The following is a 25,011-nucleotide window of genomic DNA, read 5'->3' as shown; positions in this document are numbered from 1 at the left end:
GTGAAAGCACCACGAAAATGAGGACTGACAGTATTGAACAAAAATCATAGAGCTAGCTATCTATGATCTTTGGTTTTGAGCAAGAACCCCAAAATAAAACTACAACTCCCGTCATTCAACTTTCATTTGTAGTCCTTTCCTGTGGTCACGGTAGTTGATGGATGGAACGCTAGCCTGCTTGCTAGCTAACTTGAGGAAGGGGAGTCCTCTCAGCCTGAGGTAAGGGCCAGTTTCATCAGATAACGTTCATAGTGTATCCATATGAATATTATGACATGACAACATAATATGGATCTAATCGTGAACTTCACATGCATGTGCCCCTATCAAACACTGGATAGTCAAAGTTAGCGTAACTGGTAACTTGCTAGCATCACAATGTCAAGTTTGAAGAAAAAGCGCCATTTTTAAATTTAGAAAGCTGGTGTTTGTATGCCATCAGTGCATGATGGGGATTTGGTTGTGTCTTTGCTGTGTTGCTGCACAGGACTTTATTATGGACGAAGTTAATGCTAAATGAGGCAGATTTTAATAACTTCTTGCTTTGGCTAGCTAGCGAGGTTAGCTAACCTGAACGTAAGTCTGCTAGTTAACGACCAGCTGGCTTATCCTGGATATCCTAGCTAAATCCATACTAACAGGAGTGCCTAGATTATACTAGAGAGCAAAATCACCAAGTTACTAAAGGTAACGAACTATTGATCTCACATGAAAAGTTATTACGATTGGCTGTGTCTCCCAAGTGCATCATAAATTATGTAAACACAAGCACGAAGTCACTTATTCAGCTTACAGTGCACAACAGCTTCGCCTGTCCGAGCTACCTTTCCTGTAACTTTACAGTCACCTTGTAGCTCGGCAAATGCTTGCCCAAGCTCTCTGACTGTCGTTTGTCATCAAGCACACATTCCCTTGGTAATGCAGCCAGCGTATCCACAACAGAAGCCAGTTGGGAAATCTTTGGAAATCACCTAATTGAAGGAGCATTTAGGATTTGCCTGGAGCCTTTGAGAGTTGGGAATCACGAGTGGTTTTAAAAAAAAGTCATCACCCTGGCAACGGTGACTTTGTGTGACCTCTTATGATTAGCTGGATCCCTAATCACTCATCTCTCACAAGAGTCCAAGCCGTTGTCTTCGTCTGATTGCTCCCCATTCGCTGTAGTTGTTGTGTCGCTGGCAACGACTTGAACGTTGTCATTATCGAAAACATTTGCGAGGGATCTGATTGTGCTCGGTCGTGAAGTGACAGTGGGAGGCATAATTTGGAGCAATTTCGGAGTGATTGCTGGATTTCACTTTTTGTTTGAGGTCCTTTGAATATTTCACCTTTCAGGGAGGAGTAGCTATAAAAGGAAGTGCATCTCTCCCTCTTTTTCTCCCACTCTCTCTCTCTCTCTCTTTGCTTGTGTGCTGTCCCTTTCTTTTTCATAACTCTCTGTCTCTCGTACACTCACACTTGTGTGTCATGGAGGAGGAGGAGGACAGGATGAACCCCTTGGCGCTGGCACAGTCCATGCCTCCCCTGGTGCTCCCTAGCCTGGATATGGGGAGCAGTAAGCAGCCCGTCGGGCTGCTCGGGGCGTCTCTGGGTCTGGGCTCTTCAGACATGGAGCTGCAGAAGATGCTGATCGACGAGAGGATGCGCTGTGAACACCACAAGACCAACTACCAGACCCTCAAAGCTGAGCACACCAGGTAATTGGCATCCATGAGTCAGTAATGGGATGCAGTAAGGATGGTATGTGGGGTGGTTAAGCAACTGAAATAAGGCATTTATTTGTGATGATTATTTTCCCTCTCTAGTATATGAAGTTACATTGTAACTTCAAGCCAGATTTGCACATCTGTAACTGATGCTTATATTTACAGGTGATTTAAGGGTAGTATTGTTTACCAATACTTTTATACCAATTGTTTTAGGTGAACACAGTTGTTTTTTGAAAGACCTTGCTGTGCGTGTGTGTGTGTGTGTGTATGTATATGTGTGTGTTTGTGTGTTTGTGTGTGCTTGGTCTGTAATTGTCTTTCTGAGTGTTTTTTTGGTTTGTGTCCATGCTTGAATGTGTGTGTGTGTTTTCCCATGTGTGTGTGTGTGTGTACCGCTGCAGGCTGCAGGATGAGTACACGCGTGCCCAGACCGAGCTGAAGCGGCTGCTGTCGGACAAGCAGACCTCGCAGGAGAAGCTGCAGCTGCTGCTGACCGAGCTGCGGGGAGAGCTGCTGGACAAAACCAGGCAGATGGAGGAGCTGCGGCTACAGGTAGCCTACAGATGCACTGGGTCAGAGAGGGTTAAAAGCGGAGCTTTCAGTAATCAAAGATCTTTGACTGGATCTCCTATGAGATGGGGGACGCTGCTGGACGACTTATTCGAGTTCCAGTGAGAGGAGGAGAGGGATCCAGTGGATCCATTTAACTTTTTAGATAAATCCAAAGCAGCAAAAAATCCATTTAAAAAATCATAACAAAAGAATCAGAAATTCGTTTTAATCAGATACTGCTTTGCTTTTGTTGACTGAGGAGACTGATTCAAGGCATTGTCTGTACAATATACTTTTAATCAGAGGTTGCTTTGAGGGCGTCTACTGAGCTTTTCCCAGACGTAAAGAACACCTTGGTCATTTTGAGCACATCAGATTTTCATTTGCTACCTTTTGTGTCTTGACTAACTAGCTCCAGAGAACTTGCTTTCAAATCAATTTGCTAAGACCCCTTCTAAACATACAAAGGATACAAATTCAGGATGCTTGTGCACTCAGAGCTTGTTTTGCAGACACCTCATCTTTTGGTGTGTGTGTGTCTGTGTGTGTGTATTAAAGGAAGGATTAGCATCTGTTTATGGATGGATGTGCTAAGGTGTGTGTTGATCATCTTCTCTTGGTGTTGTTCCTGCATCTCTCCGTCAGATCATGACTCCCCAGAGGCAGGAGCTGCTGAGGGCTCAGATTCAGCAGGAGCTGGAGGTGCCCATGAGGGAGCGCTTTAACAAACTGGAGGAGGTGAGTGGAGGCAGGGAGGGAGGGAGGGAGGGAAGGAGGGAGGGAAGGAGGGAGGGAGGGAGGGAGGGAGGGAGCTCACAGCAAACTCCTTCAGGAAGCTGCAGCTGCAGGCGTCATCTCAATGGCAACCAACGGAAATTGCCATGGTGACTCTAGTGTTTGGTGTGTTGGGGCTGCTGTGCTTAGTGGAAACAGGATTCCCCTCAAGAGGATTGGACTTGTTCACTCTCTAAAAAAAGAGTATATATTTGGGAATGTTTGTAAATGTTCTTTAACTAAATAGAAATGGAAATTAGAGACTGAAACTGAAGTAAAATGCCTCGTTTAAAACTTTTCAAAAAATATTTTTTGAATAGCTGGGAATAAATCACAATCAGTTATTATTTTCTTAATTATTAGAATCTATACGTGTTATTCTCTCTCACACTACAATATAAATATATATTCTCTCTGTCTCTCACTTTATCTGTATTAAAATAATTAAAATATATTCTCTTTCTCTCTCTCTTTGTCTCTCAGGAGGCAGAGAAGTATCGTTCAGAGTACAATAAGCTCAGATATGAGCTCACCTACCTCAAGTCCGAGCTTCACCAGCAGAGGGAGGAGCATACTCGGGTCCTGGAGGAGAGAAAGATGCGATATGACGCTGAGGTGTGTGTGTGTGTGTGTGTGTGTGTGTGTGTGTGTGTATGCTGATGTGTCTGGAAAAACGACACGCCAGTTTTCCTGCTTCAGTTGTGGAGCACTAATAGACTACAGTATATACATGCATCCAATTCATGTCCCATATAAGAAGTGGCCGTGGTGAAGCAATGGTAGCACCACCACTACCACAGTTGGCCTTAGCAAGTCTGAGTTGTTTTGGATTAAAGCTATCTGCTAAAAAAAAACACTTAATTGTGCTTTTATTTTAGGATCTCCCCAGCTGAACATGTGTCAAAGTGTGCTTAGTCTAGTATGGGTAACGAAGCAAACCCTTTGCCCTTTGCGCTGATGCCCCTGTGTCCCCTGTTGCGCAGGTGTCTCGTCTGGAGCAGGATAAGGAGCAGCTGGCGGCCCAGCTGCAGAGCGGCGACCCGGCGCGGGACGGCCGGCGCGTGGAGGCCCTGCTGCGCGAGAAGGCCCAGCTGCACCAGCGGCTCCGGGGCCTGGAGGCCGAGGTGGCCCAGCTCCGCGCCGAGAGGGACAGCTCCGGCTCCCAGGCCGAAAACGTGCAGCGCATCCAGATGCGCCAGCTAGCCGAGACCCAGGCTTCGGTCAAGGCCTTGGAGGTCAGTAAGGGGTTCAGAGAATTTTGTTTTCTTTTTTTTTTTTGTCTCTGTATGACTGATTGATAAAATATCATACTGCAAATGGGTCAGCAATGGAGTGTAGGCACATTCTGCACCACATCTAGTGTAAAAACGTGCTTTGCATTTAAAATGTGTTAGTTCATTAATACTGGCCTGAGGTGTTGGAATGAGATGAATCTCATCTTTCCTGGTAGATTCTCATCTGTCTGCATTCAGATGGAATAGTTTATTAATACTGGCCTGGAGTGGTAGTATCTCATCTGACCACGTAGTCGCTCACTCACTTCTGTGTGTGTGTTTTGGATGTGTAATGGTTGTGGTTGGTGTTGTGACAGGCGGAGAAGCAGTCAGTGCGGATGCAGCTGGAGAGGGTGGAGAACGAGCTGCAGCTCAGCCAGGAGCAGAACTCGCAGCTCACCACCCGGCTGCACAAGGCCGAGAGAGAGGTCAACATGCTTACCAGCCAGGTCAGCCCACCCCTCACCTTTCACCTTTCACCCCTGACCTATCAAAGCTCACATTTTAAAATGACAAGGATGGAATGACCTTGAGGTGGCTTAGGTGCTGTGTCCACCAAATGCGTTTTTTACAGCCAGAGCGCCCAAAACCTCCTCCTCTCGGCGCTTCGATAAGTGTTTATTGTTGCTAAGTTACCAAAACCAGAGACGGTTTATAACGAGAAGTGCCATTGACGAGCCCGGCGCTGTTCTAAAAGTTGAACAGATTTCAACTTTGAGCGCTCTGAGCGCTGCGACAAAAAAGGTCGGCGCCGACCGTTTTTTTCCGCCGAGGGCGCTCAGCGCTGTGAGCGCTGAGCTACATAGACTTTACATTGAAAATTGTCGCCGTCGGCGCAAAAAACGCGTTTGTGAAGTGTGAAGGGTTTGTCATGTTGGTGATATATACATCTCATGAATATATATTGGCTTGCTGTTAAATGTGTAATGACTTTATGTGTTATTAGCTGACCAGTAGGAATTTTGCTATTATTAAAATCTGGACTAACTGATCTCTACTAAATAAAGCTGCAAGATGTCAAATGGTTTGAAGAGGCAATTAGTTGCATGTCTGTTATATGCTGATGACGTGTTTGTGTAGGCGGAAGGAATGAAGCACACTCACAAGCTTGAGCTGACCAACGTGAAGCTGGAGAGTGTGCGAGCCAAAGGAGAACTGGAGAGAGAGCGGGACACACTACATAGCCAAGTGGATGGTACACAACATTTCTCTTGTTTGCAAAACGTCTTTACAGTGGTATAGTGTGTGTTGTGTATTTTGTTTCATGTGTCCATGACAATTGCCCTTTATCCCTCTCCCCTTCTGGCTTGCCCGCTTCTTGTCTTTTTTCTCTGTATTTATTTCCTTTTTTCCTGTTCTCTCCATCCCTCTCCATTCTTTCTTTCTCTCCTTCGTCTCCTCCTCTCTCACCCCATCCCCATCCCCACACCCCTGCTCTCCCACTAGCCCTGCAGTCTGATCTGGAGGTGTTGCGGATGGCGGTGGAGAGGAACAAGGAGCTGCTGACGGAGAAGGAGAGGGAGATGGTGCGTCGGGTCCAGGCAGCCCGCGAGGAGGAACTCCACAAAATGGCCGCCGTACAAGAAGAGAAGTGAGCCATCTCTCTTCCTGTGTGTCTCTTCTTTTTTCTCTCTCTCTAGCTCTCTCTGTGTGTTTGTGTGGGACTTGTGTGAGTTATACCATGTGCATAGATGTTGTCTGTGTGTCTGTGTTTGTTTACAATGTGTGATGTGTGGACTGAATTTATAAATGAGTTTGTGTTCATGTTCGAAGGCTTGAGATGGACAACCGCTTGGGGGAGCTGGAACAGCAGAGGGCGCTACAGGACGCAGCAGCTAACGCGCAGAGAGAAGAGTGGGAGGAGCGTATCCGTGGCAGCCAGCTGGGGGAGGAGTCTGCGCGCAAGGAAGCACACAGTCTCAGGTAAGTCAAGCCCATGGGGGTCAGGATTTGACTGATTAGCTTCGCCAATTAGCAAGGCACTTCCTCGTCGCCATTTTCCAGAAATACATCATGTCCGGTGCCATTTCTCCTCATGCTGATTGGTGGCTGTTCCACTCTCAGCTCATGCACAAGCTTAGTGTGGGCACGAGCTCTCCTTAAAGCTTTCTTCTGGCTAAGTAAAATGGCACCGGAAACAAGCCCCTTGAAACGCCACATTGAAGCCTGAAAAAATCGTTCAATTTTGGCAATTTTCACTAGCCTAGCATTCCCATTGAAATGAATGGGGGCGGGACTTGTTCACCTTTCTCCAGTTCTTATAATACCTCCATGGTCAAGCCAGTCACATCTCACAGCTATCTGTTCAGAAATGTGCCAAATAAAAGTGCCGATGGCTGTTTTAAGTGAAATGTGGACTGTTGTAATGAATGCAGAATTAAACTGGAAATGTGTGTGTGTGTGTGTGTGTGTTTAGGATGAAAGTGCAACAACTTGGTGTTCAGGTGGAGGAGCTTGAAAGACAACAGTCAGAGAACTTAGAGCTGAGACAGGTGAGTTATTACATAGACATGTCATTGTCTGTGCTCTGTCAAGTGGAGTCTCCTCTGTGTCCTGGCCATAGTTATTGACCACCTAGCTTTCCCACTCATTCATTTGATATTCCTTCTTGTCCAGCTACAAACTGTGCATGGTAATACACACGTGATACATTTAAGGATTATGACGCAGCAGGTCACGCATATGCATAAGTTGCAACGCATGGCTTATGTTACATTACACTACATAGCAGTTGCAAAGATCAGGTGTTGTAGTATTACATTTCACCTGCCTTGGTGTTCAGTTACAACCAGCCTACAAAGAGCAGACATTACATTAAAATGCAGATCAGTTGATTAAACAGTTAATTAGCATTTGGTTTTATTCAGCAACTTTTCCCTTCCACAACTCATTAAAATTGCATGCCTTATTATAACTTTCAACTCATGCATAATTCCTAACTGTATGATCTACCGCACAAGCTTCATTACACTACATACAGTAGGCCTTATCGTTTCCATATGCAAAAGTTTGTAGGTCAATGTTATACTGCCCGCAACTACTACACTAGAGTCCACTACGGTTCGATTCAGGTAAATGGCATCATCAGAGAGTGAAAGCACGGCTCTTTGCAGACGTCTCTATACCTGTCAGACTGCATGGGCTCCAACTCCACGTGGAGGGAATAAGAACTACATACGCACTTGCAGCTATCTGTGTGCACGGCCGCTATACAGCCATGGACAGGCCTGATGGAGCTCAGGCGTGGGGCCTGACTTCAGGCTTGAGCTCAGCCATGTACGTTGTCAAGAAAGACTATTCTCTATATTCTCTTTGAATGTATTTGATCATTTCAGGCACAGAAAATGCCCTGCATGTAGCACTAATGATAAGACCCGTGTCCAGGCTCACGTCCGTCCTCTCATCCTACCTCGTTCCTCCTCCTCCTCCTCCTCCTCCTCCTCCTCCTCCTCCTCCTCCTCCTCCTCTCAGAGGAACCAGGAGCTGAACGCCCAGCTGGGCGTGCTGTCCCAGTCGGAGAGCGAGCTGCTGGACACCAACCAGCGTCTGAGGGACAGCCTGGAGCGCGTGAGGGAGGAGCTGAGAAGCACCCGCGGCCAGATGGAGAAGACCCAGCAGGAGGCCGAGAGGTGAGGCTAGCAGGAGCAGGCTGGTCTTTGGTATTATTTGCCCTCAACGGTGCCTTCCAGGCAGCGCTGCCTTCAAGGCACTACTCCCCTCCGTTTAGGGGTAGGATGAGGGTTGAGGGGGTTAGGGTTAGGAAAAGGGTAAAGGTAGTGCCTTTCAGGCTGTGCTGCCTGGAAGGTGCCGTTGGTTGGGGGCAAAAAACACCATTGAGCTTACCAGGCTACCGCTTCAGCACAGCGCTGATCATGCACTTGAACATCGGAAATGCATAGCTCATTCTACCCTAGATGTAGCCTGAAAGCCTAGTACTACCAAGATAGAGTCTGTGATTACGGTGAAAGATTGCTGGTATTTGAGCTCGACAGATAATTTATTAAACACCCCTCCTTTTGGGCCCCTGAAGGAATGTGCTGATCGACTGGCTTGTTAATGGCACGGTCCGAGCCAACACCTTTCTTCCCTGTTTACAGTTCCAGGATTGTGTACGAATTGTAAGATTATGTAGATTTTTTTTTTTAACCGTACGTGCACACCAATGACTATTGGTGCACAATCGAAGGACAGCCAGGTGACCCTACCTTTAAGCCAAGCTCTGCTATCTGACATGCAACACACGTTTCACACTAGGAGCTGCCCCTGCAGCAGTTATGCCTCAATGGCTGTGTGATCTTTTATTAATCAGCCTTGTGTACAGAGAATGCATCCTTTCCCCACTTCAGCCTGCTTCAGTCTGCATTTCTCTGCTTTTCAAAAGAGACCCACAAGTGTATTCATACTCTTGATGTTTTTTTTTTCTGTGTCTCCATTGTGGATGTTCAGCCTCAATCGGAATATAAAAAAAATAAAAAGCTGTAGATAGATTGCTGGTCACACACTTCACAGGACCAGCTACCTGAGCTGTTGAATCACCCAATATTGCTAAAGCAGAATAGAGGTTTTGCTTATGCATACAAATGAGATTCCTCACAGTGTGTGTTCAGAATGGGGCGTTTGCCTGGGTACAGCATGTAATGGGAGATACAAGGTATTCGTGGCTGTGGTTATAGCTTTGATAATGCTTTCAGCTGCAAGTAGTGGTGATAATCCTGTTTTAATGAACAACGTACAACGTAATATTAAATAAAGAGGTTCTAATTGAACTACATTTAGAACAACAGTTTCAAGGCACTGGCCACCATACTTTTCATTTTAGTAGCAGCCAATGAGAATTGCTTATAGATTTGAATCCCTGACTCTAGGGGTGCCTCTCATTTAGAGTTTATATGTCCTCCCTCGCTCCTCGGGCCTCAATCCTCACTGATCTACATGAAGAAAGATAGACGAAGGGATAGACTATCATTGTTGCCGCCCCATCATTCTGTATGTAAATCAGTGAGGATCGAGGGAGGACGTATAAACTCTAAATGAGAGACACATTAAACCTCATGAACAGGCATTGTATCACTTTTAGACCAGCTGTTCTTTTGCACTCTGTATATTTTAACTCCCACTTGAGATATCAGTCCAACTGAAGTTTTATGTGATTGTGTTTTGTTACGCATTTATCCATTCATTCTCTCTTTCATTCATTTTACTGTAACTGGCCCCTAGGCAGATGGGTTGGGCCCTTGAGTCTGGATCTGTCCGAGGTTTCTTCCTATATGTATCTCCAATTCTAGGGAGTTTACCCTCGCCCCTGTTACCCATGGGCTCTCTCTGAATGTTTAACGCTTCTGGTAAAGCTCTATGAGACGTGTAATGTTTTGGCACTTTATAAGTGAAATTAAATTGAAATTGAAATTGAAAATTCATTCATTCATTCATTCATTCATTCATTTTCTCCTTCAATTCATTGAAGGCTGGTGGAGGAGAGGCGTGTGGAGTGGCTGGAGGAGAAGCACAAGCTGCAGGAGCAGGAGGCGGAGCTCCAGGAGAAGCACTGCCAGGCCAAGGATCGCCTGCAGAGGGCAGCACTGGCCCAGAAGAAGGTCAGCAGGGGAACAGGGAGAAACAGAACAACTTCCAGTACCCTGAGTTTATTAGGACGGGCAATGAATAGTGATATAGCTGCTCTCTCTCTCTCTCTCTCTCTCTCTCTCTCTCTCTCTCAATTCAATTCAAAGGAGCTTTATTGGCATGGCTCAAATAAGCAGTGTTGCCAAAGCTGACATATTACAAAACAAACAGATACAATATCTGTTTGGGGTGGAGTGAAAACAAATGAAACTTATAGGAACTATTTTTAAAATAGGTTAAAGAAAACTAGATTCACTCTCTCTCTCTCTCTCTCTCTCTCTCTCTCTCTCTCTCTCTGTTTATACTGTCTGTTTCAGAGGAAAACCATGTCGGAGGCCAAGGAGAAGAAACTGCTGGATAAGATCCAGCTCTTGGAAGCCAAAGTGGAAGAGCTGGAGATTGAAGTTAGCACAGCCAAAAAGTATGTCCTGTTCATAACACCCTAATAAGTAAACAGTCATTTCAGACTCGGTTATTGTGGATTTAATGTCATGAATGTTCCTTGACATTTGCGGTGCACTTAATGTGGAGCCACTGGGTGTACATCTGCAGTCGATATTCACCGGGCAGTCAAATAGCTATTGACTAGGTAGCTTCACTCGTTTATTCAAATATGTATTTAAGCATATGGACATGCTCAACCATGCATGCACTCATAAGTGTGTGTGTGTGTGTGTGTGTGTGTGTTTGTGTGTTTACTCTCCTCCGTGTGTATGAAAAACACAGGATGTTGTAAATGTAGCTCTTGGTGTGCCATTTTATGTTTTCATACTGTACATCTGTGTCTAAGTGTCGTCTTACCTTTTGTGCATTATTGTTGCAGATTAAGAATCTTGTGTAACATCTGTTTCCTATATATGACTGAAAGGTTGCCTATTTGACTATGGGCCTTCCCATTTCCTTGTTTCTGTATTTCCCCACCCACCACCTGCTCTGCTTGCTGTACCTTAAAACGTAACATAATTAACCGTGTGTGTGTGTGTGTGTGTGTGTGTTTTTGTGTGTGTGCGTGGTGTGTGTCTATGCACGGTGTGTGTGTGTGTGTGTGTGTGTGTGTGTGTGTGTGTGTGTGTGTGTGTGTGTGTGTGCGCGGGCGTTTGTTTGTGTGTGTGTGTGTGTGTGTGTGCGTCTGTGCGCGGTGTGTGTCTGTGCGCGGGCGTTTGTGTGCGTGTGTGTCCGTGCGCGGGCGTTTGTGTGTGTATGTGTGTATGTGTGTGTGTGTGTGTGTAGGAGATCCTACTCAGACGAGCACGCTCAGATGCACCGGCGGCTGAAGGAACTGCAGCGGCGCCACAGCGAGTTCCGCAGGCTGCTGCTGGGACAGCAGATGTCCTCCACGCCCGTCCCCCCCTCAGTGCTGCTCCCGGGGTCTGAGGCGCTCCTGCCCCACCTACAGGTGACCCCATGGGGGCCCGCTCAGGGCCGCGTTCCCCAAAACCGTAGTTGCTTGCTAAGTTAGCAACTTTATTGGTTGCAATGCAATTTACCATTGCTAACCAGCTAAGTTGCTAACGGGTTAGCAACTAATGTTTTGGGAAATGTGCCCTGGAGCGTCCACTCACTCTGGAGGGGGGATGAGCACAGTTTACAGTTACACAGTAGCAGTCAGTCAGTAGTGGTCAGCTGACCAATTTTAAAAGAACATCGTGCTCTGGAAATGGATTATTTAGCTCTGTATCTTTTGAGCTTTTGTGGGTTTTTTTTTGTAGATTTGCAACAATTTACAATTTGCTTACAATCTACAATCTGTCTAGTCTGACAGGCTCTTTACTTGCGATACTCTTTATTCTTGACCTTGTACCATCTGTCCTTTTATCATCCTCTGCTTCTCTGTATCCTTTTCTCCTTATCCTTCATTCCTTGTCCACTACATTGTTTTTCTTCCGTCGCCTGATCTATCTGCCGTTCTCCCACTTTGCCACTCTTATCATCAAATCTTCTATATCCATTTCTCTCTCTTTCTTTTTTTCTTTGTTTCTGTCTTTCTTACCTTCTCTCTCTCTTTCATTCATTCATTCATTCTTTCTCTCTTCTCTCTCTCTCTCTCTCTCCCTCGCGCGCTCTCAAATTCAAATTCAAATTCAAAGGTAGCTTTATTGGCATGACTCATTAAAGCAGTGTTGCCAAAGCAGACATACAACAATACAAACAGATACAATATCTGCTTGGAACCAATAAGGTCAACACATAAACATTAAAAAAGAAACTTACTAAATACTACTATATAGTTTATAAATGAAAGGAAACGTGTGCAATACTATATAAAAGGAAACTTGTTCAGTGGAAACTGTTTTTAATGTGCTCTAGAAATTAAATTTACTTACTTTACTTACTTATTTATGAATCTCTCTCTTTCTCTCTCTCTCTCTCTCTCTCTCTCTCTCTCTCTCTCTCTCTCTCTCTCTCTCTCTCAGGACGAGCAGCACCAGAGGGAGCTGTCTGTGCTGCGGCGGCGTCTGGAGGAGCTGGAGTGCAGTCAGCAGCAGCAGCTGGAGGAGCTGGGCCCCCCTCTGGACCGAGACCGGGACCGGGACCGCGAGCGCGACTTCAGCCTCAGGGACGGGGGCATCAGCCCGCGGGACTTCCACCGGGGCATCCCCCTGCACAGCAGCCTCAGCTCACGCGATGCCCTGCCCGACCTTTGACCTTCGGTTGACCCTTGTGACCCCTGTGACCCCTGACCTTAAGACATGGACTAAATTACTCATGGAGTTTTAAAAAACAAAAAAACATCACAAACAAACAAACAAAAACTAAACTACAGTCATTGCATGTATGTGCCAAAGGCTGAAGACTTGAAAAGATGTCTGCACTTGAGTGTGTGCTAATGGGTTACCCTCCCGTTTTTAAAATTGAATCAGTGTTTTTGTATGGTTGCACTATTTACGTCTGTCAAATGTTTTACAGCTAGAAATGTCTCCCCACTTGCATTCAGGGATTTCTAGTATAGGTTTTTGGCTTGTTCAAACAGTCAGCAGACTTCAGCGTGTTTGGTGGGACTGGACTTGAGTCTGATGTACATATAGTGGTATGTCAATAATCCTCTGAGAAGTTGTTTTTGACTGTGTTGAGTAAAGATGAATTCATACTGACGGGCAGTTTGTTTTTACGTTGATTTGAAAACCTATTCTGTTTTCCGGTGTTTTCACAAATAAAGTCTCAGTCGGAATGTCAGGACTTAGCATAGTGTCCCCCAGTCCTCACTAATATAAAAAGGCAATAAACCTCATAAGTAGGCTACCCGGATAAAGAAGATCAGAACGGTGGACATTGAGGCCAGCCAGCATTATGGTAATACTGCCCAAGGCTACATTGGGTCCAATCTATCACAAAGGTGTACTGTCTCAGTAGGTTTTCTATTTTACATGTTAGTCAATCAGCCATGGCAGCAAAGTTATTACAATATAGGCATTGTTTGAACAGCAGCTCAGAGGGTTGAATGACACATTTTTATGACCCTAACATATCTCATACATTGACCTCATAAATCGTGACTTAAATACTGGTTTCAGAAATCAAGTAACCCCAACCAATCACCTTTCAAATCGCATACAGAGATAGAATACAACTTACAAGTATCATATGTGAAACTCCTATCACAGTGCCTCGATTTGGATCGTAGACATGACGCCACTCTCCCCGCCCATACGACGCGTTGACAGTGCAGGCCGCTTCGCGTCGCGTCTCCAGGTGATCAGCTCTATGCACTCTTGCATGCATAGAGCGGCTATGCGGTCTGGCACTGTCTGTCGGCAAACATACAGAGTGTTTCACTTATAGGAAATGTCAGATAAACCAGCGTCTGTTTTAATGGAAGGAGGCGAGTCCTGTTCTAAGGACGACTGACGAAAATGAACGGAATAGATCATTTGACCCGCATCTGAGGATAAATCATTTATGCGGTCATGGCTGGGCTGATCAAGAAACAGATCTTGAAACATCTCTCCAGGTCAGTGTTAACCTAACATTAACGTTACCCATTGTGTAGCTGGCGTTAACTAGCTAACATACAGTTTCTGTAACATAAACGCTGACTTTAATTTACTTGCTAGCTGGGCAGCTAATAACTACATATCCAATTTGTCTGACACCATACTGGGTGCCTGTATGGGTTGATAACTCCACGAATTTCATGCCGAATTATCTAGCTAGAAAGCTAACTTAATAATGCTAATGTCTGACGCTTGTTAGCTAGTCAACTAACGGAGCATACTAAAGCTAGTAATTTAACGTCACCTAATTGTCAAGACAGTATTAATTTAACAAGCAAAGCGGTGTAAGATTTTCGGCAGTGTATCGTTAGCCAGCCTTCAGGCATCACTAGGTACAGGCAAAACAGTTGATATAAAGACCTTGGTAGACTGTTAGATATGCAGTTTGTCCTATGCTAACATGGTATTACTGAATGGTAGCTAGTAGTAGCTAGCGTTAGTTGTGATGATAAACACGTTAGTGATTGTAAGCACCGTTGACTTCCTTTTGTAATTGTGCGTGCATGCCATCTATTCAGTGTCAGACTAGGGTGTAACTTGGCAAGGAAGCCAACCTTGGCTACATCCCCAAATGGACAACCAACGTTATAGCTAGCTAAACAATCGGGTGGTCTGTTAAGTTGCGCGCTCTCGTACTAGCCAACTAGCTAGCATACCCTGCTAACGTCACTAGAACTGTCATCTAGGTACCCCGAAGTTGTCATTGTATTGCCCTCAAAAGAGAGTACCCTTAAAGTGTCATTCTGTCGTCGAACTAGCCAACGTCAACTTCTGTACGTTAGGTGATTCAGTCAAAGGTAAAGCACTAGCACCCCACTTTTCCCCATGACGTCAGTGCTGTTGTCTCTGATCCCCAATGAAGTGATTGCATATTAGGGACTAGAAATCGCCTTGCCTTCCAAAACTGGAAGCCTCCACCTGATATCCTACGTCAAGGCAGTTTTAACACCTTCTTCTCTCCCTCACTCACTCCACACAAACACACACGACCTAACCTTCTTATTCTCTGCACCATCTCTAAGCCATCTCTCTGCCAAAGACCAGTGTACATGGTCAATAACAACCTTGTCTTTTGGGATGGGGAGCAGTCCATGCCAATGCTGTGCCCATTGTTTACGGTGCCACCTCCGCACTCCTGCATTATTTATTGATTTTGTACGCCAGAGAAAAGGTGGAGGAGAATGCCCTAATTGTATTTTGAATGACTGTGGATGTAGCCATCAGACAGATATGCTGAATTGCAGAACAACATTTGGCATCTTGACTCAACAACAGATCTCTCAGTACTTTGTCACCTAGTTATGGTTTCAGTCAGTGAGTTACTGTATAGAGAAACTTGTAGGAGAGGTTAGCATGTAGGTCAAACCGCAGGTGAAACACATGGAATTTGTTTGCAGTTGCACAATGACACATGGAGATTGTTGTGATAAGGTGTCAGTCAAGCAGCATGAATACCTGAGTTGAATTAGTGCGTTTCGCTTTGTGACTCATTGATCAGTCAGCAGCAATCTACCATCAGTGGGTGTGTGTGGGTGTGTTTTTGTGTGTGGCTAAAATGTGTACTTTCCAAGTTTACTGCACATAGTGCCACAGTCTTCCTCAACCACCGCCACCACTAACAAGCAAAAATAGGTGTCGTGTCATTCATGAAGAGAGGGAAAAAAAAGAACAAAGGGGTTTGGGCTGTGGAAAAGACCGGAAAAACAGGCTTGCGGAGACTCCCATCGACCCCTAACGGAGGTCCCCTGTGAATCCTACGTGTAGCTCTGCTAAGCTCCCACCAGCTGGGCTTCAGGTTGGGGCCTGGTGGGGAAGCCTCGCTCAGTCACAACAACAACCACCTCTCCGTGCCACAGGGACAACGCCATGCATTGTTTATTCCTCAACAGAAATCATTGTTGAAGGTAGCAACACGACGCAGAGAATAAGTCTTTTCTTCTAGCGCCGTGGCTGCACATGAGGCTGTGCCAGGCCAGCATCAAGAGATTGCAGATGGTTGGTAGATTAAGGTGTTTCTTTGAACAGATCATTCAAATGACTCACACATGCACTCATGCCTGTTTGATCTATCCCTGTGTTTTTTGCTATTGTGGACAGCAGTGACAGTGCTGTCTTATTTCTATTTTTTTTGTATACCCTTCAAATAAATAAATATTTTGGGAAGTTATGTTTGTGATCAAAACATGGAGTTGTATGCGGTGTTGGGTGCAGCCTATTGCCTAGTTTTAGGTAGCACTCAGACATGTTGCAAGAAAGGCGTGATGTAAGAAAGGCTCTTGATGTCTGTGAGGCTTGTTGCTGCTGGTAGACCTAATGCCGATCAGAAAAAAAAAAAAAAAAAAATACTCTTGTGCTGACATATTTGGAAAAATCTCAGCATGAGCATGGAAATTCATAAGCAGAGTGCCTGCAGATTGGCCTGGATTCTAAGGGACCGAAAACACACACACACACACACACACACACACACACACACACACAGAGAGAGAGACAGACACCCAGGGTACTGTTTGTATACACTCACACAGCAACAAAGGCTAGCAGCTTTAGCTGTGGGTGTGCTGGCATTGTAACAGTTGGGCTAAAACGATTAGCGATGCTGTTAGGCCTCTCAAGTCAAGTAGCATTCTTTGAGATCAAAGCACATTAGTGTTATCCAGCTCCTAGCCATGCTATGGCCGATAGATAAACCTCCATAGACAACACCCACCCATACACACACATGCACACACACACACACACACACACACACACACACACACCATGTAAGGTGAGATGACCGCTTTTCATTTTGCTCTCAGTGGAGCTGTCCTGGTCTCCTCCGTTACCCCGTTTGTCAGTATTATCAATAACACTTGTCTGTTCCCATTACTGCATCTGTCTGGTGTGTGTGTGCGTGTGTGTGTGTAGAGTGTGTATTCATGCACTTTATGGATCGCTTGGAGCTGGTGTGTGTTGGGATGGTGAGGGTGCTCAGACATTCGCTCCCAATGAATGAGGCCCAGTGCGGTGACATGCAGACCCAAACACTGTAACCTGACGTACAGCGTGGGCAGAATGAGTGCACATCAGAATGCTGCCGGGTGGTTATGGGTGGTAGAGAGGGACCCTAGTCTTAGTGGGGGCTTGGAGGATCTACTTAAAACCATTATCAAGTTAAAGCATGTCACATGGTGTTGAGCATCAGTTCAGATTGCTGTGAATGAAGTGTGTAAGCTCTAGTCTTTTCTCTGTAGATCAGAGGAAGCCGTTTCAGATAAACGTCTTGGTTTATGCGTGTAAGAAACCCCTACTCCCTCCTCCCTACCTGATCTTCTAACTTTATAGCCTAACTGTCTCTATAAGTTTGTACAGTTTTCTGAAAGCCTGTCTTTGCCTGTCTTTCATAAGAGCTGGATGGATGTCAGACTTACTTGAAACATTCTGACAGTGAGGCATTAATACTGCATGAATGTGTTGTTGAAGGCTTTGACATTTTACTGAACTCATTATGTGTGTGTGTGTGTGTGTGTGTGTGTGTGTGTGTGTACACACATACGTGTGTGAGTTTGGCCTTAATGGTCCCTTATTGGAAAGACAGAGGGATCCTCTAGCCTAATTGGCCTCAGGGTAGCTAAAGCTGTTCTGGTTGTCAGTCTTTCACTGTGGAGATGGCAACAGTCTTCCCTCCGCCATTGTGCTGCCGTGAAATCACTGGTTTGGGACTAGGCCTGCACCTCCATTTCCACGTAGTTTCTTCCTACTAGCTTCCTGAAGGGGAAGGGAATTCCAATGCAGATTCCGCACTGCGCCTCTGGAATGTGAGGAAAATTCCGGCTCTGACCTCAGTCCTCTGCTCCATGTCATTTGTGTGCGCTGAAGTGTGCTGACTGGATGGACGCATAGTGTGAAGACGAGGGTGTGTGTGTAGAGACACTTGGCTCTTTGTCTTCCCTTAGGGGCTGTTGCTCTCACACACTCCTTCTCCTTGCGTTCTCATTGCATGTTTGTCTGTTTTGTTGTTTGTCTGTTTGTTGTTTGTTTGAACGGTTAGATTTGCAGACTGTGAATGTGAGGTAAACTAAAGAGTCTTAGAGATGAGGCAAAGCGGTGGGTTCAACCAGAACTAAGCCAATTGGACTTCCTTGGTTTATATGCTTAGGCCTAATACTCAGTAGTTACAGGCCTACTCATTTTACACAGTAATTTAGCATCGTTTCCTTCACAGGAGAATGCCACATTTCTGGGTTACTTTATTTTTGCATGACCAAGCCTTTTTTAAAGTGCATGGATGGATCACTGTTATTGCATCCTTGCAGGTTTCAGTTTACAGGACAAATGGGGTAAAATGGGGTCAATGCACCTTATTGTCTCTTTAAAAGTGGTTATTAAATTCCAGAGGAAAAACTGGGCTTTCAATAAGAGAAGTGGCTGGTGAAGTAAAATGGGTTTTGTAATAACGTTATACTGTACTCTGCTCTGTCTGTGTGTGTGTGTGTGTGTGTGTGTATGTGTGTGTGTGTGTGTGTGTGCGTGTGTCCGTGTGTGCCGACTCATTGCCACAGAACTGTTGTGTGAATGGTGGAAGATGGCTGTCTGTTGCAGACAACATCCGCCGTTTTCACAACCCCCAATATGTCACAAATGTCAGTGGAGCTAGGGCTATAGGCAAGAGATGAAAAAGACTTATTAGGCAATGACTCCTTCTGAGTGGAAAAAGGCTATTCACACTTGGAAGGCAAGAGTGTTGTTGGCCATTAGGCTAATCTTTGTTTTAGTTTGCTATTTGTAACCATAAATTAAATCAACCGAGCTCTCTTAAAACCATGCAACTGCAGTATGGACATCAGCTGTTTCTTCAGTTCAGCCCCTCCACCGGAAAAGGACGTTTTTATTGCACTCTTATGGGCCACTGCCAAGCTCAGCCATAATGACAAATTAGAAACGTTGGAGAAACGTTCCTAAGAAGCTCATCAATGTTCTGTCATTCTCTCTGCCCTCGGGTCTTCTAAGTCCACGTGGTTGAAAATTCATTCATCAAAAATTAATTTATCAAAAGAATGAATTATTTTTATCAAGGCTTGACATTAATGGTTGCCTGGTTGCCCTTGGCTACTAAATTGTGGCAACCAGCACCTCATGACTGGTTGCCAAGATGGAAACCACTTTTAACCTCTTCTGAAAGTTAACATTGGGCCCTGTATTCGATCCATCAAATGTAATGTGTCACCGTGGCTTGATTGCTTTTTTTCTGACTTGTCAAAGTCAGTTCAGTTTTAGCCTATTATTTCCTGTCAGAACAATATGCAGTCAGTCTCCGTGATAAGGTTATGTACTTGAGGGGCTGTCCTTGGGTACGCCTCACGTCTGTTCTCACCACACACACACACACACACACACACACACACACACACACACACACACACACACCTCTCCATTTAGGCGTTCCCATGGTAGGTGTTGGCAGGGAGGGGGGGGATTGTGGTAGCATGCCCAGCCCGCCTGCACTGTCTCTGGGCTGCAGGGCTGGGAGTGTTGCCTTGATCCGGGTCTGTGGAGGACCGACACTCGATAGCAGCAGCAGTGGCAAGTGTATGGGGATAAATATTTAACAGCCCGGGGCCGGTGACGTGACCGTGAAGTCTGGCCAGATATGTGTGTGTACTTGTATGGCTGCGTCTGCATAATGTGTGTGTGTGTGTGTTTGTGTGTACACATCATCTGCATAGTGTGTGTGTGTGTGTGTGTGTAGTACACACATCATCTGCATAGTGGTGTGTGTGTGTGTGTGTGTAGCCTCATTCAGAGACTTCTACCGTACGTCACGCTGTGTTTGTGGAGAGGTTGGCGCTCTGTGCTCTTCAATAATTCAGACAGGAACCTTCAATGGTCTCTCTCTCTTTCTCTTTCTCTCTCTCTCTCTCTCTCTCTCTTTCTGGGTTTCCATCACCTATCCTCCCTCTATTGTATCATCTCTATCCCTCTACCTTCTCTCTCTATCACTCCATTTCTCCCCATCATTCTCCGTGTCTCTCTTTCTCTCTCTCAAGGGTGTCTCGTTTCCCTCTTGATCTAAATGTGTCCTTTTCTTTCATTACATGCACCCTGTCACTTCTCCATTCTTTGTCTCTCATTTCCTCCTCTCAAACTCCTAATTTCCCTGTACGTTGTTGTTGTTGTTGTTGTTCTTAAAGGGGAAGAGAAAGAGAAAGATACAGTCCAGAGATATACTATAGAAATGTCACAAACAGACAGACAGACAGACGAGAGAAATAGATTCAGTGTTGGAGAGAGAGAGAGAGAGAGAGAGAGAGAGAGGGAGAGAGAAAGAGGAATAGCGAGCTTGACTGAAAGAGAGGGGGATGAACAGCAGTGAGTTTCCAGAGGCCAGAGCTCTGTCCTGTCCTCCTCTGACATCATGTTTTCCTCTGGAGTGGCGGACTGAATGGGAGGATCCTCTGGCTGCCTGCATGCTGCTGTGGACTGGACACCCTCCCCTACTGCTCCTTCACTGTGTGTGTGTGTGTGTGTGTGTGTGTGTGTGTGTGTGTGTGTGTGTGTGTGTGTGTCTGTGTGTCTGTGTGTGTGTGTCTGTGACGTGGCTCTCTTTTGCTCTCTTCTGGTCTCTGTCTGTCTCATTCTCTCTCTCTCTTTCTCTCTTTCTCTTTCTCTTTCCCTCTCTCTCTCTCTTTCTCTTGATCTCTTTCTCTTTCTCTCTCTCTTTCTCTCTCTCTCCTGTTATTCCATCACCCTGCCACGACTTCATGTCTGTCGTAGTCTGTAGCAGATGGAGGCATGTTAAAAAGCACGAGCCTTGCAACTGTATGTGGGGGCCCATGAACATGGTTTTGTGGCATTGTGCATACTGATGACTAAGGTGGAGTGGAGCTCTCTCTCTCTCTCTCTCTCCCTCTCTCTCCTATGTCCTATTCAGTTGTTTTGCTTACATTTAGTGCCATAGTTACATTTGCATGGTGTGGATGGATGCAATGTACCTACCTGTGTGTGTGTGTGTGTGTGTATGTATGTGTATGTGTATGTGTATGTGTATGTGTGTGTTAAGCTTTGATCTTCTAATTGCCCCGTTGTATTTCAGGCGGTTGGCTCATTTCTGCTAAGTGTGAGATTACGAAGTAAACAAGATTAGCTGGGCAGCCAGTGTCTCGGGGAGAGACAGACAGGGAGAGAGAGAGTCTTATCGAGTCATTGTGCTTTGCCTAACCATTGCCAATGTGTTGTATTGTATATTACCTATATACTGTATATCGCCAGTGCTATCGAAAGGAAACAAATTCCCTGTGCGTGCTAACTTTAATAAATTTGATTCTGGTATGCCATTAACTCATCTTTGATCTGAAGAAGGCCATAGGGGCAAATTGTCGTCAATAAAGTAACATAGGCTGCATATAGCACCAGAGTGCAACAACACCCTTCTATTATTCCTAGTTTACCCCTCACCACTTATTAGAGTCAGTGCAGTATAATGCATGTTGGCCACTGTAGTGGTATATTACTTGCCCCGTAGGAGTGATTGTTGCTGAGTTGCTGTACTGAGACGTTAGGGAAACAAAGCCATGACCTTGGCTGTGGTCTCTACTGGCAGCCTGGTTTACAGTCAACAGCTTATTAGTGTAGACTGGCCCATTCAGCAGATCTATGTGGACGTCCGTGGTGGACTAAAAGTATCTCAACATAGATTACATGAATGAAGCAATCGGCGTGCTGACTTCAGCCAATAAGGAAAAAAGGGAGTTAATAGCCCTTTGCTGGATCACTCGGGGTCAGGGACGGTCTTCTCAGGTCTGTGAGAAATAGACTGGATTTAGTGAAGCCTGCATGATCTTCAGTGCCCAGACAAACAGTGGAGGCATCCAGGCCTGAGACATACAGGGTGTGTTCTATGTGTTGCAGAACTGCTGCGGCTAAGGTGTGTGTGTTTGTGTGTGTGTGTGTGTGTGCGTGTGTTCGTGTGTTCACACTGGGAACCTTCTGCCGCCATGTCGCAACTGCCCGGCCGCCCCCTATACCTTTCTCTACATTGAGCTTGAACCACCGCTCTCGCAAACACTCGTAGAAAAATCAACTCCACTTTCTCTTCATGCTTATCTCCGTGGTTACTCATCAATGCCGCTCTAAATGGTGGCACTTTGGTTCTTAGATCCGCTGGGCACTATCTATGAGTCATCTCCATTTATTACCATATTTATTACGTTTCAGACTTTTCTCCCCCAGTTCCAATTTGAGACACTTAAAGAGTGGCAAGCCTCCTGCAATGTGTCGTCAGGAGCAGGGGCCTTCCTTTGATGGATTACCAGACAGAGGCTTTATACTTCAATTGCCTTTCTATTGCACACACACACTGAGGCTGTTAGTTTTTATGCGTTTGTTTGAATGAGTTTCTGTCCTCTGTGCTTTGGTCAGAGTCAGAGACATCATTGTTTAGTTTTCATCAGAGACATGCAGTGGCGCAGTCGTGGAAACATGAAAGTGGGCGTGAATGCGGGAAGCTTTTATCAAAGATCCTTCATTACTCCGCTTTAACCCTCTCTGCTTTTATGGCTCTCCTCCTGTTTAATTACTCTCATTTGCAGAATGGAAGATGTGTGGGCCTAGCCTAGCCTCCAATGTTCCTTGCACCACTATAAATGTGTGATACTGATCAACAGCCGCAGGTAACCTTCACAATGTCCATAAAATACAGTGCCTAGCCTAGATTCGATTCACTCACTGTCATTAAATTGTTCTCAGACAGACTGGTGCATAGAGGACTTGCATTACATCACAGGTGTAACCATTTTGTCAAACTGAAAGGCCAACTAACCCAAACGTATTTGACCTCCATTTCAGAATAATAAAGGATATGCTTGTAGCATCAGCGCTGTCCTGGTTCTTTTTTCACCCCTGAGAATGTGTGGGAGACTCAGGTAGCCTGTCTCTGATCTGGACAAACCCTTCACGTGTTCTTACGGAAACTCCCCAAGTGAGGCCGATCTCTTGAGAACGTAGAGAAGTGTTCTGACTCCCTCATGCAGTGTCAGCCATATTCAGCAGTCAGTCTCTACTAATAGAAAAGAACTCATGCTTGCTTACATTTTTTCAAGATTTGATGAAATGCCCCTCTGATAGCTTACCTGTACAGTTGCCACAAGCCCACACAGACAGTGTGTGTGTTAGAGAGTCTTTATTTGGAAGAGAAACATAAGTGATTGTGCTTGTTTCTGTAAAATATATAGAATTGTGTACTTCATTTTCACTTCTTAATACAAAATAAAGGACTGTTCACAACATGTTAGATAACTATGAAGATGGCTAGTAAAAGAAACAGACTCAGTAACCGTTCACAAGCATACGCTTCTTTATGTCTGTTTTTTGCTGTTTTTTAGTTTGCTCTGTATATCTGATGTATCTAGGAAACAGACGTGATGTATGAAGGCCTTTGTGCTTTGTGTGTGATCGGCAGGGGAAATTAGTGTGCTTAGTTCTTATCTGACCCATACAGAGCGCAGATTGTAGGGGTTGGTGGGGGGGGGAGGAAGCGGCACAACATGTAGCCACAAAGGCTAATGACCTGTCAGGAATCCAGCAGGTGAACCATTAACTGCACAGTCAAATACAGGGCTGGACGAGAAAGACAGGGGTCACGGACGAGGATGGGGAGTGGATGAGCTTTGAACGATTGGCAGGTACTGCCTCCACATAGCCGGTCACTTGCACATTGCACTGACTCTCGGTATCTCCCACACATACATGTTCACGTAGATGGGTGTGTTTGTGAGTGAGTGTGTGAAATCTGGCTAATGGCAATACTGCCCTCTAAACACACATACTGATCAGTTTGCACACACACACACACACACACACACACACACACACACACACACACACACACACACACACACACACACACACACACACACACACACAACACACATACACATGCACATTTACCCAACTCCCTGAAATTGTTAGCTTGGCTGATATGAAGATACTCAACCATTGTGCTTTTACATCAAATCATGTTGGTGCACTACATTTAGTCTTTCCCCCACGAGACCAATATCCACAGATTCTTTCACCGCAAACACGAACAGCCGCACACATGAGTTATTTTTGTAAGGTCAGTAGCAGTGTCCAAAGAGCAACTCTTGCGGCAGTTCTGTGTCGGGGACAGAATGACCTGGTAGCTCACACCACCTGTAGGACACAAAAACACTGGTTATGCAACCATGGAGCTCCCTTTGCTTTGTCAAATTAACTTTCATATGAAATGCTCTTGAATTTCCCCTTGGGGATCAATAAAGTATCCATCTATCTATCTATCTATCTCATAATATCTAGACAGATATGCATGCAAGGAAACGCTTGTCTCTCTCGTCTCTTAGCCAGGGTACATCTTTGTCCGTGTTCTCTTTCTCTCTCTCTGTCTCTCTCTGTCTCTCTCTCTCTCTCTCTCTCTCTCTCTCTCTCTCTCTCTCTCTCTCTCTCTCTCTCTGTTTGCCTCCTCTGTCTGTCCTTCCCTCTATCCTTCTCTTGCTCCCTCGTTCTCAGCACCTCAGCCACCATCCATCCCCATCATTCACCTCTCTGTCCCCCTCTGTCTGCAGGTTTGCCAAGAACCTGTCCCCGGATAAGATCAATCTGAGCACGCTCAAAGGGGAGGGTCAGCTGACCAACCTGGAGCTGGATGAGGAGACGCTGCAGAACATGCTGGACCTGCCCACCTGGCTGGCCATCAACAAGGTCTTCTGCAACAAGGCCGCCATACGGGTAAGCACCCGAGTCCTGCTCCTTCTCCTGCTCCTCTTTCTCCACCTTCTTCAAATCCTCCTCCTCCTCCTCTCCTCCTCTTTCTCCTCCTTCTTCTCTCCTCCCCTTTCTCTTCCAACAAGGCCGCCATACGGGTAAGCACTCGAGTCCTCCTCCTTCTCCTGCTCCTCTTTCTCCACCTTCTTCAAATCCTCCTCTTCCTCTTTCTCCTCTTTCTCCTCCTCCTCAACCTTCTCCTCTTCCTCTTCCTCCTTCTCCTTCTCCTTCTTCTTCTCTCCTCCCCTTTCTCTTCTGCAACAAGGCCGCCATACGGGTAAGCACTCGAGTCCTGCTCCTTCTCCT

The 25,011-nt window shown here is 45.6% G+C and overlaps 2 protein-coding genes across 3 annotated transcripts in view; both read left to right on the top strand.

The window, feature by feature from the left end:
- The first annotated feature begins 140 nt into the window (after positions 1-140).
- On the top strand, positions 141-13,023 carry cep83 (centrosomal protein 83). 2 transcript variants are annotated; one of them, XM_062517618.1, is made up of 16 exons: positions 141-219; positions 1,474-1,697; positions 2,111-2,261; positions 2,907-2,999; positions 3,519-3,650; positions 4,019-4,270; positions 4,627-4,758; positions 5,390-5,504; positions 5,756-5,900; positions 6,083-6,232; positions 6,726-6,801; positions 7,781-7,938; positions 9,774-9,903; positions 10,249-10,352; positions 11,162-11,327; positions 12,346-13,023. In XM_062517618.1, the coding sequence occupies exons 2-16, from the start codon at positions 1,489-1,491 to the stop codon at positions 12,574-12,576; spliced, it is 2,244 nt and encodes a 747-aa protein (XP_062373602.1). In that variant the 5' UTR covers positions 141-219; positions 1,474-1,488; the 3' UTR covers positions 12,577-13,023. The 2 variants fall into 2 exon arrangements, with proteins under 2 accessions (XP_062373602.1, XP_062373603.1); XM_062517619.1 differs by having other exon boundaries at positions 159-219; positions 1,477-1,697.
- A 580-nt stretch (positions 13,024-13,603) lies between these two features.
- The window catches only part of bltp3b (bridge-like lipid transfer protein family member 3B), a 55,673-nt gene continuing 44,265 nt past the window's right edge, over positions 13,604-25,011 (top strand). Inside the window, exons 1-2 of the mRNA XM_062518524.1 lie at positions 13,604-13,880; positions 24,507-24,669. Coding sequence (XP_062374508.1) covers positions 13,837-13,880; positions 24,507-24,669 — 207 coding nt within the window. The 5' untranslated portion in view covers positions 13,604-13,836. The remainder of the gene's footprint in view (positions 13,881-24,506; positions 24,670-25,011) is intronic.

The sequence above is a fragment of the Sardina pilchardus genome, chromosome 17 (genome assembly GCF_963854185.1).
Source record: "Sardina pilchardus chromosome 17, fSarPil1.1, whole genome shotgun sequence".
NCBI lineage: Eukaryota > Metazoa > Chordata > Actinopteri > Clupeiformes > Clupeidae > Sardina > Sardina pilchardus.
The sequence above is the reverse complement of the archived record's forward strand: the minus strand, read 5'-3'. Positions and strand labels throughout refer to the sequence as shown.

Bases quoted from the DNA above. Each gene is read 5' to 3' on its own strand.
- cep83 (XM_062517618.1), top strand. From the start codon at position 1,489: ATGAACCCCTTGGCGCTGGCACAGTCCATGCCTCCCCTGGTGCTCCCT. The intron at 1,698-2,110 runs GTAATTGGCATC...GTACCGCTGCAG, and splicing joins CTCAAAGCTGAGCACACCAG to GCTGCAGGATGAGTACACGC. The intron at 5,901-6,082 runs GTGAGCCATCTC...TCATGTTCGAAG, and splicing joins GCCGCCGTACAAGAAGAGAA to GCTTGAGATGGACAACCGCT.